General features: G+C 40.0%; 1 protein-coding gene across 1 annotated transcript in view; it reads right to left on the minus strand.

The window, feature by feature from the left end:
* LOC104276470 (serine/threonine-protein kinase 32B-like) overlaps positions 1-12,983 on the minus strand; it is a 48,485-nt gene extending 35,502 nt beyond the window's left edge. The window contains exons 1-2 of the mRNA XM_009872796.1: positions 12,911-12,983; positions 4,856-4,945 (exon numbers count right to left, since the gene is read on the minus strand). Coding sequence (XP_009871098.1) covers positions 4,856-4,945; positions 12,911-12,983 — 163 coding nt within the window. The remainder of the gene's footprint in view (positions 1-4,855; positions 4,946-12,910) is intronic.
* Between the last annotated feature and the right edge of the window lie 1,005 nt (positions 12,984-13,988).

Below are 13,988 nucleotides of genomic sequence, written 5' to 3' on the forward strand. Positions count from 1 at the left end.
CAAATATCAACACGGACTTGGAAAACTATCAATCTATCTCCTAGTGTTTACTTTCTCCAGTGCTAAAAAGGTCTAAATTACAACAGACAGCTTTCTGACTCAGAGCTTTAGACTAGCCAGCTGCTAACTTCTATTTTATAAGGCAAAGTGCTGCTTAAATCCTGACTATGCTGGGCTGGCAATTTTCTAGTGTGAGGTCTAGACTTGTTACAGTAGTATAAGTGATTTTGGACCTTTTATTCACATAATTCACCTCAATAGTTTTAATACTCTTATTAAATGCAATTATTCTGTCAGAGTAAATATTTTAGATACCATTACCTGAATACAGATACTGCATTTAGAATGTCTTGTTAGTTTGCTGTATGGCTATACAACCTCTCCTGCTCCTGCTCAGAGTGCTGTCCTCATAAAACCCTCTGCACTGAAAAGAACCTATTTCTTCCCCTTGCTTTTGCACAGAGAAGCCCTTGCTGGTTGAACAACTGGATCAACCTCAGAGAAACAACCTCAAGCTGGTAGTCCCTTTGAAATAAAACCAAGCAGCAACAGTCTTCTACGACTGACTATGAATTTTTACAGAAGCACCTTCCTTACTGTGTTTAAAAGCTCACAGCAGCTGCAGTGGCAGTTTTGCTAGTAACTCATTGAAGGGATTGTATCCAAAAAATATCCATTTGCTATTTGGAAGATTGCCCCAGCAGCTGTTCTGCCCCAGCACTGAAATTAAGTAGTGTGGGTAACCGAGGTTCGCAGGACAGACAGTGTACCTCCCACATCAGAAAGCCTATTAACGTAGCTTTGCCCCACATACTTCTACCAGGTTAAAAAGTGTCTTTGCATCAGCTTACCCACACAGAAATCTGGGGGTGTTGTGTGGCTTAACCAAAGAACGGGAGTTATCCAGGAGGAAAAAATGCCCCCCTGGGCTGATGGAGGTGCTCTGGGGCTGCCCCCACTGATGGAGGCCTCTTCCCCATCGGACCTGCCTGCAGAGTTCTGCATTGGATCAGGCTCCTTCAGGGAGGCTTAAAAAAACTACCACTTTAACTCAGCTGGGAGATTTTTTTTGACTGAATAGTAAAAAAAATTATTATGTTAATGCTTTTGCTTGAAGATCTCAGTGTAAGAGGTTGGAGACCACAGAGAAGTGAAAAGCAGCTGGAGGCATTAACTTCTTTCCTCATCTCCTGAGGTTTTTCAGCTGCTCGTGTGCCTACTCATTCATGTCAGAGCAGAGTCAAAACCTGAATACCCACTCGCAGCTCAGATCTTAATCCCCTCAGGCACAGTGCTCCTCACACAAGCTGAAAACGCCATCAGCGTGGCGAGTATTTATTTCAGCACCTCAGAGCTTCCCACATCCACTCTCAGTCCTTGTTTATCAGAACAAACAGAAGCCTCGTGGTGGGGTCATGATATTTCCCTGAGATCAAAAGCACAGGTAGCAACAGCACCAGTGAATCTCTGCAGATAGGCAGTCAAGCCCTCGGTAGGAAAAGGGTAGGGTTTTTAAAAACCTAAACACTGCCTTAACTGCCCTCAAAAAGCAATGAGCTGCAAATCTGTATTTAATTTCAGAGCATTGTTCAGTATGTGTGCAAGGAAGACCAAGGGTAAACACCTTTGAAAACGCAACTCAACATTTATGTCTGCTGTATTGTAACTATCTTGTGAACAAATTTATCCCTATAGTATATTTTCACTTTACCTGCAAGGCTGACATTGGGACATCCACTGTCTCTCCTCTGAATCTGATAGTACTCCCACAGAGAATTAATAAATATGGATGACTCATACATTTTAGGAGTTCAGTGGACCTCTGTAAATCCACACTCCCTTGGTAATCTCAGACATACAGCCATTCTTCACTGTGACAGCAACCTATGAAAGCAGCTGTGAAAATCTGAGATAACAACCCTGTAGGATAGGAAGGAGGTAGCTGAAACTTTGCACATAATTTATGGCTGATGTTATTTGTTTGGATTTTTGCCAGGCATATTTATATCATAAAACGTATTTTATTTGTTTGATTTGAAGTAGTCACTCTGCATTATTTGGAAAACTTCAGCCTCTGCTGAAGAAAACTATGAAGCCTCTACTTAACTTCCCCTAACCCTTCTACTATCAGAAACAGAAAAAAAACCAAAACCCCAAACCCATAAATTTTATGACCTGTGAATGGAGATTTTTTGCAACACTCACAAATAATATACAAATAGACAGAAGGCAATCATTCAAAAAGGAAATATTTCAGTGATTAAAAAGTATGTGCTATAGTAATCAGATACATTTGATTTAGGTCAGAGTGAGAAATAAAAGACCACATGTGTAATGTTTTCCAGGTATATTTGAGTATTTATCATTTTGTTTAGTAGCTGACCAACCTATTGCAGGGGAGAGGGACATTACTGCAAATAATAGAATAAGGCATAGGTAACACACAAGTTCCCTAAACCAGCTCAAGGCACACGTATTTCATAGCTGCAGCCATCTGAATAGTATAAGACAGAAACTCTGAAGGCCTGCCCAACACTAAGAAGCTGATTTCACTTTAGCATTTCCAGTCAATAGCTTTAAGACGTAAAACTGCAGAAGCAGCTGGAAGTAACTTGTCTTGCCAGGCTGCTGGCTTGACTCCTTTCGGATTCACCATTGTCTATGTTTTTATTGCCTACATATTTCACTGGCCTGAACGAATCAGTTGGGAAGGGGGAATGAAGAGAAATTACCAGGCTTTCTGGAAAAACACTCAAGTTCAGATACACTGTGCTCTGCATAAACATTTAGTAAGCCAGTCACACTATTCCTGACACAGGCCAGGATGTTGTTGCCCTCCTTGGCCATCTGGGCACACTGCTGTCCTTTCCACTCTCTTTTCACCACAATAAATTAGAAACCTGTGGAGCAACATCAAACACCCAGGTATCAGCCCCAAGGGGAAGCTCAGTACACAAACTAGATCTCCTAATGCTCTATACCCCATGCCCGTGCAATGTTGTCCATCTGATCCAAGTAGAGACACTCAGCTAAAGCTACCCCATAACAAATGCTGAGAAAACTTTAATCTAAAAACCTCATTCCTCTACATAACTTGGGTCATGGCTACATAAAATGTTTCTTGGTCTGCTTTGAATATATTTAGAAGAGGAAGCTAACGAGGAAGCAGCAGGACGGAGCACTGGTCCTGACCCCAAGGGGCACAATGCGGCCCTATACATCATGTTGTGTCCTATTAACCGCCCAAACAGGACAGCCACGCACAAGCTGCTCAGGGGCAAAAGATTCCAGCCCCTGCTAAATACTGATTCATGTCAAAATCATATAATATCTGAGAACATAACTGCTCCAATGCCTGCGACTGCACTGATACAGTCTCACACCTGGCACGAAGGCGCCTTCCAGACACTTGTTTGCTTGATGTGCAGGTTACTTCACTTCCTTTGCACTGTGAAAGACTAGAGGGAAAGTCCTGTGAGGAGAGGCTGAGGGAGCTGGGGGTGTTTAGCCTGGAGGAGACTCAGGGGGGGACCTTATCACTCTCTACGACTGCTTGAAGGGAGGGTGTAGTCAGGTGGGGGTCAGGCTCTTCTCCCGGGCAACCAGTGACAGGACGAGAGGGCACGGCCTGAAATTGCGTCAGGGGAGGTTCAGGTTGGATCTCAGGCAGCCATTCCTCATGGAGAGGGTGCTCAGGCACTGGGATGAACTGCCCAGGGAAGTGGTGGACTCACCGTCCCTGGAAGGGTTTGAGGAGAGGCTGGATGTGGCACTTAGTGCCGTGGTCTGGCTGATGTGGTGGTGCTGGATCATAGGCTGGACTTGATGATCTCAGAGGTCTTTTCCAGCCTCAACAATTCCGTGATTCTGTGATTGGGCTCATGCTTTTACTCCTACCCTAATACACAGAAACATGGTAACACGGTGGCCTTCTGTTCACTGAATGACATATTCAGGTTTCGATCATTTCGATCATTTACCAAGATTTTACCACTGCATGCTGGTTAGATGTGTTGTGAGCAGGTCTGCTAGAGAAAGTCTCTTAGCATGGTTTCCAGAACCTAAACGTGTTTGGTCTTAAGCGGGTCATCTCCCCAGGCAATGACAATTCCATATAGAGACCAGACTAAAACACCAGACATGTAGGAAGCCACAAATAGGACAAATCACATCTATTTTTACTCATGTAAGCTAGTCTAACTTTGGTGAGAAAAACGACCTTCAGGAGATACCTTCTGTTTTTCCATTGCAGGGGAAGTTTGAATTGTTAACTTAGCTAAGATGCTTAACTTATAGACACATGAGGACAGGTGAACTGAATTTTACTCTCCCAGTCTTCAAACTATCTATGCATTTAAAATATATAATTAAAACACATAAAATGCCCCTAAAAGCCATAGGGCAAGCACTTAAATGGTTGGTTGCATGGAACTCTAATTTTAAACAGGCGTATTCTGAGGAACTCATCATAGCAAAGCAATTAAGGATGTGCCTAGATACTTTTAAACTGGTATTACATATTCTTTGCTACATCATACCATTGCACTATGGTGCAAATATAATCATGTATTCTTGTCACCAGGTGTAGGGTTTGCAGGAAGTGACACAGCTGAAATACTCCTGAATGTGCCTCACAAAATCAAACAGGACCTGTACATAAGCAGTGCAGACCAAGCTCCTGCCCAATTCCTCCCCTCCTATGTTTTTCATTGTGAACATGCATATATTGCCAAATAAAAAAAAAAACTGAGCACATTTATTCTATGCTTTTACAACTTAAAGTCCTTTAAAAATATCATTAGTCAACCTTAATATGTGACTTTTCTTACATTTTCGAATGGTTTTGAAAACTTACCCATATAGGGTTTTGTGCCAGCCATAGAAGAAGCTTTTTCTGAGCCTTTCACTATGGTTGCTATGTTAAAGTCAGTGATATGAACATGTCCTGCAATTACACAAAGTAAAAAGAAAAGTTAAAATAACACATCACAAAAATGTTCCCCTATTTGTTTAACTTTTAAGAGATAACAGGAATTAAATCAGAGAGATTCATAACAATTCATGAAAACTTAGAATTTAACGTTACTTATAAGTAGAAAAAACATACTGGTAACAAAGTGATGGAATGATTTTCTTCTGTGTTGCATCCACTACCTACTTGCATTGCTGAACCTTCTCCTGCCATGAATGTTAAGGACAGTAACTGTCTTCTCAGAGCAGTAATGTGCCGAAACAGCAGGTAACAGCTCCCAAATGATCACTTATTTGACAGCAAGTTGCATGATGAAGGTAAGTGGCAAAGGTCCACCTGGGGACTTACTGCCTTACCAGCCAGACAGCTGATTCAAACTTAACTAATCAGGCTGGATGGCCCAAACCTGCTGTCATTACTTTTTACCTGGGGTAGTTTACGATAAGCACAGGTTAAATTGCTCCTTAGTGAAGCAACAGTTGTTAATCTTGGCTTGCTGTGAGTGAGTGGGTAAACTGACTATAAATCTAGGCTGAAAATCTGAAGGCTATCAGTGTGATAAGTCTGCTATTAGGTTTTGCATTTCTGTTTTATACTGTGGAGTGATGCAGGTATTATGTTCTCTGTGATTACATATGGTGCCATTGTGGAGGACAGAGTAAAGGGAAAAGTACTCCCTTCCCCGGCTTAACCCTGCACTCAGATCAGGATTAATTTATCATGTGTTGAACTAGAATCTTGAGTGATAGATTCCTGATAGACAGATTTTTTTTAATCAAGATCTCAACCTCATTCAGTCCACAGAATCGAACAGGCTTTGGGCATGATGCAGTTACTAAGTGGGGGAGGCTGTTATCGTGTTTGATGTCAAAGATGAAAAGAGTGTTACAAACCACTGATGCTGGACGTTATCGTGGTGCCTGACAGAAGACCTGCAGTCTCAGCAAAAGATCATGCTTGCTGTTCCAGTGTCTAACCTAGAGTCTGCTCAAAGTCCGTAGGAAAAGTATCTGCCAGCCTCTCTAGCAAGTCTGCAGCTACACATTTGCGTACTGAAATTCTCAGAGGCCCCTAATTTGGCCTGATCTGAGCTGGTTTTGAAGGGAAAAAGGAAGAAGGCACATCCCACTGCTAAACTTTAAACTATGTTTCCAAATCCAAGACTCAGTAGAACACTTTGATGAAATAGTTTGCCTGCTTTCTGCACTTTTCTCAGAAAATCTGCTTCCATTTTACTGATTCTTTCCTCCTAAGATACCCAGCCCAGGAAGACATCTGCACAAAGCAGACAAAACCCGCAAGCAGAAGAAAGTGATTGCTTTGTAGGGGGCAGGAGGTACTAGGCTGTCATAACCAGGACTAGTGTCAACAGCCCAGCCTGCCATCACATTTCAAGGCGGTATCCATACTTCCTAGTGGCTGGACTGTAGCGTGTTCACAGTTTATTTCTGCAATAATAAAACACTGTGTCAGAAATCTTCTTGAAAATGATAATTGAACCACATACAGCCACCTCATGGCAGTAGTTTTAAGCAGTTCTGTGTACACTGTAGGATGAAAAGCTGCAAGGATCTTGGCAAACTAATACCTCCTCTGTTTTTTTACAGATAAATATAAAGTTCTGTCATTTAAACGACAGTATAATAAGTGATGTTCCCTATTAGAGTGCCAGCATGATAGACTGTTGCAAAACACCTATCGCATAAGATCCATTCAGACTGATCCAATAGTTAATTTGCAATGAAAATTGCCTCTCCTGCAGTGCATTGTTTTCTCTCCCTTTGATTAGACTTCATTTAACAAAATCAAAATAGCACACACGAAATGTTGTATACACTGGCTGATATTTTTTGTTAAAAATGCGTTTCTGCAAGGTAAGAGATAGATTGGGAAAGTAACTTCTGCATCCTGCTGCTGATGCAGCAGTGATGGGCAGCTCCTGTGCAGGTAGCAGGGCACTGCTGATGGCGGAGGAGGGCTAGAGTGATGTCGAGGCAGATTTCTGCCTGCCTGCTCATGCCACTGAATTATTTCAACTCTTTTAAGACTATGACTTGTTTTGTTTGGTTGTGAGGCTTTCTAAAGTTTTTCATTCCTGGTGTGGCTATTTCAAGAAACAGAGTCTAGTTCTGTATAGGAGTCTTTCTAATCACCCTCTAAGACATCTTCTAACTGCAACTGTTGCATAAAGCAAAAAGAAAGGTTGCTAATGCTGCAGTAAACATACTGGGTTACTAGCTGCTTCATACTGTTTCCAAAATTTCAGGACTTTTTCTCATCTGAGCTCCACACTTCATATTTGATGTCCTTTTCTTCATATTATTGTGAACAAATGAATGTCAAAATGAAGTCTGTACCCTGGTACAACACTGAGCTAAGCAGTATGTCAGTGCCACTTGGGTTTTGCAGAGTACAAAAGACTCAGCAGTACCCCATAAGATAATAAAATTATGGTGGAGTGGAGGGAAGAAAAGGCAAAAAACCACATTGCCTGGGCTCTCTGCAGAGTGGCTTTTTCAAATCATCGCAGACTGCACAAATTTCATGTGGGCCAACATGTACACTGCAAGCAGAAAGAATGTCAGCAGAAATTATTTCAAAATTTGCATTCCTCCTGTCAGTTGCCAGTTAAGGATTTAACAGGGGAAATTTCTATGTTCATACCTACACCACAGTATATGACTTCAGGAAGCTTTACACATGCACTTCACAAGTGCTCTGTGGCTTTTATACCTTATTTTTCCACATGGCCTGAAATCTCAGTATCTGAGGTAATCAGCAAATGATCTTCATTTGGACTATTATTTAATTTTTGAATAAGTCATAATGAAAATTAAAACAAGTTCTGAAATGTGGCTGAAGATGGCTGAGTAACATTTAGTAGAGGAAGATGTACATATCTTCAAACCTCATTGAATTTCCCAGAGTCTGAAGCCATAGTGGTGAATGTGAGGGCAGAGAGAAGAAATACCAGACTGGAGTTAATGCCACTGCCTCAGCACGCATCAGAGCTGATTGGAAACCTCAACACAGTAACATTTTGGAGCAAATTCAGATTAGGTTTGCGTTTAGAAGGTACTATGTACAAGAATGTAAGCTTATATCCATGTGAAGTTGGCGTGCCTTGCCAGTCTGCCTCTTATCATCAAGGAGATTGTTAGAAAACTTATTGTATTGCTATAAATGGTTTTAGCGAGGCTGTGCATTTCAAAAAGGTAGGCATGCAAAAGTTTCAGATATATTTTCAAGGTGTAGATAGCTTCAGGTGGATGAAATGTGCTGAGAAAACATTCATCTTATTAATCAATGTGGGAGGGCTAAATGAGATACAATCCCTGAAAATTGTCTGTTGGTATGATAAGGAGTAGCCCTATTGCAGACATACCAGTTACATCTTTAGTGGAGATTTTATATCTCCCAGAGGTCACCATAGAGTTATAATGTTCCCAGTTCTGTTGTTCAGAAATTAATATCAGAGTTAGAAATACTGAATTTATGGGTAGGGTTTTTCATCCTATTTTTGGTTTTAAGACCAAGATTTCTTATTGGCTGCATCTTTCGCTTTTGCTATTAGCTTTCAAATGAGAGCTGAGATTGTCATGGAATCAAGGAAATAGAGTTTTAAGGAAAACTTTGATGATTATAAAACAATATAATCAGATACAGTAAGATACATATAAGTGCCATCTTACATCTGCCTCGCTCTCTTGTAAATGATCACTGAGCAAAATTATCAGTAACAGATGCAAAAATACAGTCTAAAAAAATCCCCAAACCTAATAAAATATAATTAGTGCTGTTAAGTCTAAGAGTTAGATATTAGTTCTGTGATTTCAATAACCACCAGAACAGTTCCAAGATGAGAAGTTGGAGGCATTCAGTGCAATTAGCAGGTAGAACCTTCAAAACAAACAGGCAGTGAGTCCTCTCATTATCTGTGTTTAAACTAAGGACCACTTTGCCATGAGATGTAGGGGATGCTAAAAGTTCCTTGCACTCAAGGAAGCATCAGAAAAGACCAGAAGTACTATGAAAACTTGTCTCATTTTACATCCTGCTCTGATATTCACTTTTTGGAGAATGTTGGAGAAAAGAAACTAAATTAGATGTATATTTGATCGAGTATAGTTGTTCTTTAGCTCTGAAACCGAAAGTTTGCGTATCTGTAACATTATCTATGGCAAGAAAGAGGGACAAAAAGACCAGAGCAATGCTTTTTAAGGAGAAATCTAAAAGGCTGAGGTTCTTCAGCCGACAGGACAGTGGAGAAACAGTTTCTGAATATCATGAAGATTGTGATTATTAGCTATTAGTCACCAAATCCTGCAATTCCAGAAGTAGAAGAGATTTTTTTTTTTTAAAGTATATAAAAGAAAACACTTTTCTTTCATGAAAGATGATGAGATTCTACAACTTATTGCTCCAGGAGGTTGCAGAGGCCAATATCAGCAATATTCTTCAAAGAGGTAGTAGAGAAACTTATTAAAAAATATTCATCCAGATTGTAAATGGAATATACAGAGATTTTCTAATATTCTAATACAAAAATTGTAGGTGACAGTAAGCACTGAAGCATTTGATGACCAAGTGGCGAATGGGAGGCTCCATGAATGGAATCTCCTCTTGCCACTGGTTGCAAGAGAATACCAGCCAAGGTCTTGGGTCTGACCCACCAGGGAAGTTTTTCCTCAGTAAATCAAGCAGGGACCTTGCTTGGTCTTATGAAACAATGTCCTGAAAAACTTTCCTGAGAGGAAATCAAATTCTTGCAAATTGTAAACAAAATGTGAAAATGATGTGGTCGCTCTGCACAATGCAAATCCTGGATGCCAAAGTACGGCCTCATAATTTCTGCAGAACAACCAGAAATGCTAATATCAGTTGTGCTACCAAATAGGTAATAGTGTCATCATCTTAAAAAAAAAAAGAAAAAAGCAGCACTGTACTAGTCTATTTGACACTGCTTGTTTTTCTGCATTTTCTGCATCTCCTTAGACATCGTAGCTAATAGATTATGGCAAGATTTAAAGACATTGTCAATTTCTTTGGTATTTCAGAAGAAATGCAACATGAATCAGACTTGCCAGCTTTCAGTTCTGAATGCTATCATTTCAGTTATATTGTTCTAAATGAAAGGAATAGTAGGGGAAATAGAATGCTGTTATTAGCATAACTCTATAACACTTTTCTCTGTACAATACAATAATAATAGCTCTCCTGAACCATCAGCTATCACTGGAATAATTCTGTATTAAATGCATGTTAGCAGAACAGAGCACCATTGCTAAATTTAGAGGTTAGTGTTAAGTTGTACAAGGAAGAGCTTTCCGGGAAAGCTGAGAAGGCAATGTAACAAAAGAGCTCTATGGAGAACATACATTTCCTTAGAGAGGTCTGATTCCATTTTAGAGAGTGAACCTTGAAACCATCCCCACTTTCTCTTTTCAGAGACTCTTCTGTGGGTTGGAAAATCTCTCCAGGAGACCAGGAAATTGTCTTCTGGTAGGGGCTGACACTATCTTAGGCAGCTGATTACCCTGTTTTCATGTAACATTACATTTCTCATGATTATCAAACATTTATTTCCACTACTGCATTAGAACCTGCACTCAGCAGTGTTGAGAGGTGGCTTTGTTGAAAAGTATATGGGAAAATTCAGGCTTCCTCTGCCAGAATGATTTTGTATATGCTATATCCATTTTTGCAGGTTTCTGATTTGTAAATTAGATTGATCATTTTTATGGGTTAAGAATAATCTCATTTTTCAGTACTTCTGTATTCCTGAATTATGCTCCCTAAGCCATATAGATATATTGCACTGAAACTATTTTTAATGAGCAGAAATACCTATAATCTATAATCTTGTTATATATTGTGAAAGAAAGTCAGTTTAAGTGCTTGGAGATGTAAGGCAATATGAAGTAAAGTTACACTTTGACTTCAGCCAAAATATTTCTTTTTTCAGTGAGATCAAAGAAATACAACTCACTGAGACTAACTCTCAGTCCCAGATGTTGTGCATATCTAATTCCATAATGATTTGTGTAAATGCAGTTTGCTTGATGAACTGTAATAAAGACCTAGGGGTAAAGTCAAGCATGTACGACACTGTTGTGCCATCTTACAGGTCACAGGCTAAACCAAAGTTCCTTCCTGTGCACCTGGCTAGACTCATATTAGGTGAATTTGTTATGCTTCCTCCACAGCCTACCATATGTATGGTGCACGGTTTCCCATTAAGTAAAATCTGATGATTCTTTAAAAACGATGTTAAAATGTAGCAGCTTAATCAAAGCTTTTATGGACTTCAAGGACAGCATTCGTCTTGCAAAATGTACGTCTCTAAGGTGGATATCTCTATCGAAAATTTCCAGGTATTAGTCACCAAAGAGAAATAGATAATGATGTATAGTGCAGACATCCAAAATAGATCAGATGATCTGAAACGCGTCTATGTCCTCCAGTTATCTGTAAAGGAAACCTGTGGTGACAAGCACACTACAGACACCTGTCTGACTGATGGCACCTCGTTTAGTGAGTTGAAGTGTGTGGACCCTTATCCACCTCCCAGCCACACAGCAAGTCTGTGAACCAGTTGGTTAATTCTGCTGACCTAGGTCTGTCTGCAAGTCTGGAGGAGTATGGTTGTTTCACCACTGGTCTGCAGGTGTGCTATGAGGGAGCTGTATTATGCTGCTTTGTAGAAGAAGATCTGTCCCAAAATTTCTCTGCTGGCTACAGATAATTTTGTTGCTGATTGGCTTATAATCACCTAAAAAAAATCATTTTGCAGCATATTGCTCACTCTGGTGCAGCTTCTTGTCTACAATATTTGACCCCCCATAGGAAAGCTCTTGCAAGAAGCTGATTTGGTGCAGTAATTGACCTTGATGAGGAGCAAGGAGAGATAAGGGCAATCATACATCAAAGGCTGTCAATCAGGAATTTAACACACTCATAGTCATTTCATGTTGTGTTTGACATCTTTAATTCACCCAGGACTTAAAGACAAGAGATTTCTATTTCATGCTTATTTGCTGATATTAGTGTCCAGGGAACATTAACACTTATGGGTCTGAAACATTAAACTCCTGAAGTTGTAGATGCTTTAAAACTCCAGCATTATTTAGTTTTACTATCATCAACATTCCCAGGAGCAAACTCCAGCTGTTTACGATGTTACTTCTTTAATTAACTTTAACTTGTATACCCAGCAGCTCTGCAATTTATTTTGAAAGATAACGATAATGTTGGCATCATTTCAAGTTTATAAATTATCAGAGATTAACTGATTTTAATCAGTTTCTGAGGTGAACAAAGCACATCAAGACTTTCGCACAGTACCAAGCGCATATCTCCTTTCTTCATTTAGTCTTCCTCCTGTACATATTTCTGTTCTTCCTCCTGTACATATTTCTGTTCTAACTGATACATAATTAATGCCTTCTTTACCTGTGTTTTCTCATGTTCTTCCTATGAGTAGCTGCAAAAAGATGCATGAGGTTTTAGCAAAATAATTTCAGATACCTACATGAGAAATAATTTACTATATGAAATTTCTTAACCCTTCAGAAGTTCTAAAAGAGAAAATAAGTGCTTGACACTGTTCCACTGGTAAGTCCCTAAAAAGGGATTATGGTGATTCACAGTAATTCTGTTAATAAAATATGAATTTCTTTTTATCAGGTGTCCCTGGTGATCTCAATCATATTAAATTCCTACTTCTTCAGGTCTTACAAATGTCAGATTAGCACGTATTTTTGCAGTAGGAGGGGAAGTTACAAAATCTACAAGGAGGACAGAGTGACTTTGCAAAGGAAGTCCAGATTTACATAGAAATTTGACATCTGGGGTTGATTTATGAAGCATGTGATGGGCACGTCATTGAGATCTCAAGAATAAGAGGTATCTGAGAGAAAGCAGTCAATATTCACTTACCATGCTCATCTAGTAGTATGTTGTCAGGTTTGATGTCCCTGTAAAATAAGGAAAAGAATGCATTACATTTCATACCCAAAGAAAACTTGCAAGGGGGCAGGTTATCTCAGTCGGTTGAGCATGGTGCTGATAACACCAAGGTCGCAGGTTCGATTCTTGTTTCGTGCCCACGTGTTGCCGATCTAGTCGAGAGGTGGCGTCCCTGCCCATGACAGGGAGTTTGGATTAAATGATCTCTAAGGTCCCTTCCAGCCTAGGCCATTTTATGATTCTATGATTTTAATTTTCCCCATCTGGATATGAGGGCCAAGTCACTTAAATCATTACAAAACTAATGGAACTCATATTATATATAACGGCAAATGATTTTTATCTACATCTTTTTTTCAGCCTTGAGAAAACATGCATAATAAAGAGGATCTCTAGGTTTCCATTTCTTGTGGGTTTGTTTTCATATGGTTAGCATTGACATGGATTTGCTTTTCAAGTTTATGCACTTTCTTAGCCATCATATTTGAGAGGCCCTGGTAGTCTGGCAAAGTTCCCACAGATTGGAAAAGGGGGAAGATAACCTCCATCTTTAAAAAAGGAACCAAAGACAATCCAGGAAACTACAGACCAGTCAGCCTCACCTCTGTGCCAGGTAAAATCAGGGAACAGATCCTCCAGGTAGCTGTACTAAAGCACATAAAAAATAATCAAGTTGTTGGTGAAGCCAACTTCACTAGAGGTAAGTCATGCCTGACTAATTTAGTGGCCTTCTATGACAAAGCTACAGCACTGGTTGACACAGGAAAAGCAACGGATGTCATTTTCCTGGACTTGTGCAAGGTGTTTGACACTGTCCCACATGACATCCTTGTCTCTAAAATGGAGAGACAGGGATTTGATGGATGGACCACTCAGTGGATAAAGAACTGGCTGGATGGTTGCACTCAAAGAGTTGTGGTCAATGGCTCGATGTCCACATGGAGACCAGTGACAAGCGGTGTTCCTCAGGGCGCTGTTCTGGGTCCAGTGTTGTTAACATCTTTGTCAGCGACATGAACGACAGCATTGAGTGCACCCTCAGTAAGTT

This window comes from Apaloderma vittatum, unplaced genomic scaffold (assembly GCF_000703405.1).
Source record: "Apaloderma vittatum isolate BGI_N311 unplaced genomic scaffold, ASM70340v1 scaffold33247, whole genome shotgun sequence".
NCBI classification, from domain to species: Eukaryota; Metazoa; Chordata; class Aves; order Trogoniformes; family Trogonidae; genus Apaloderma; species Apaloderma vittatum.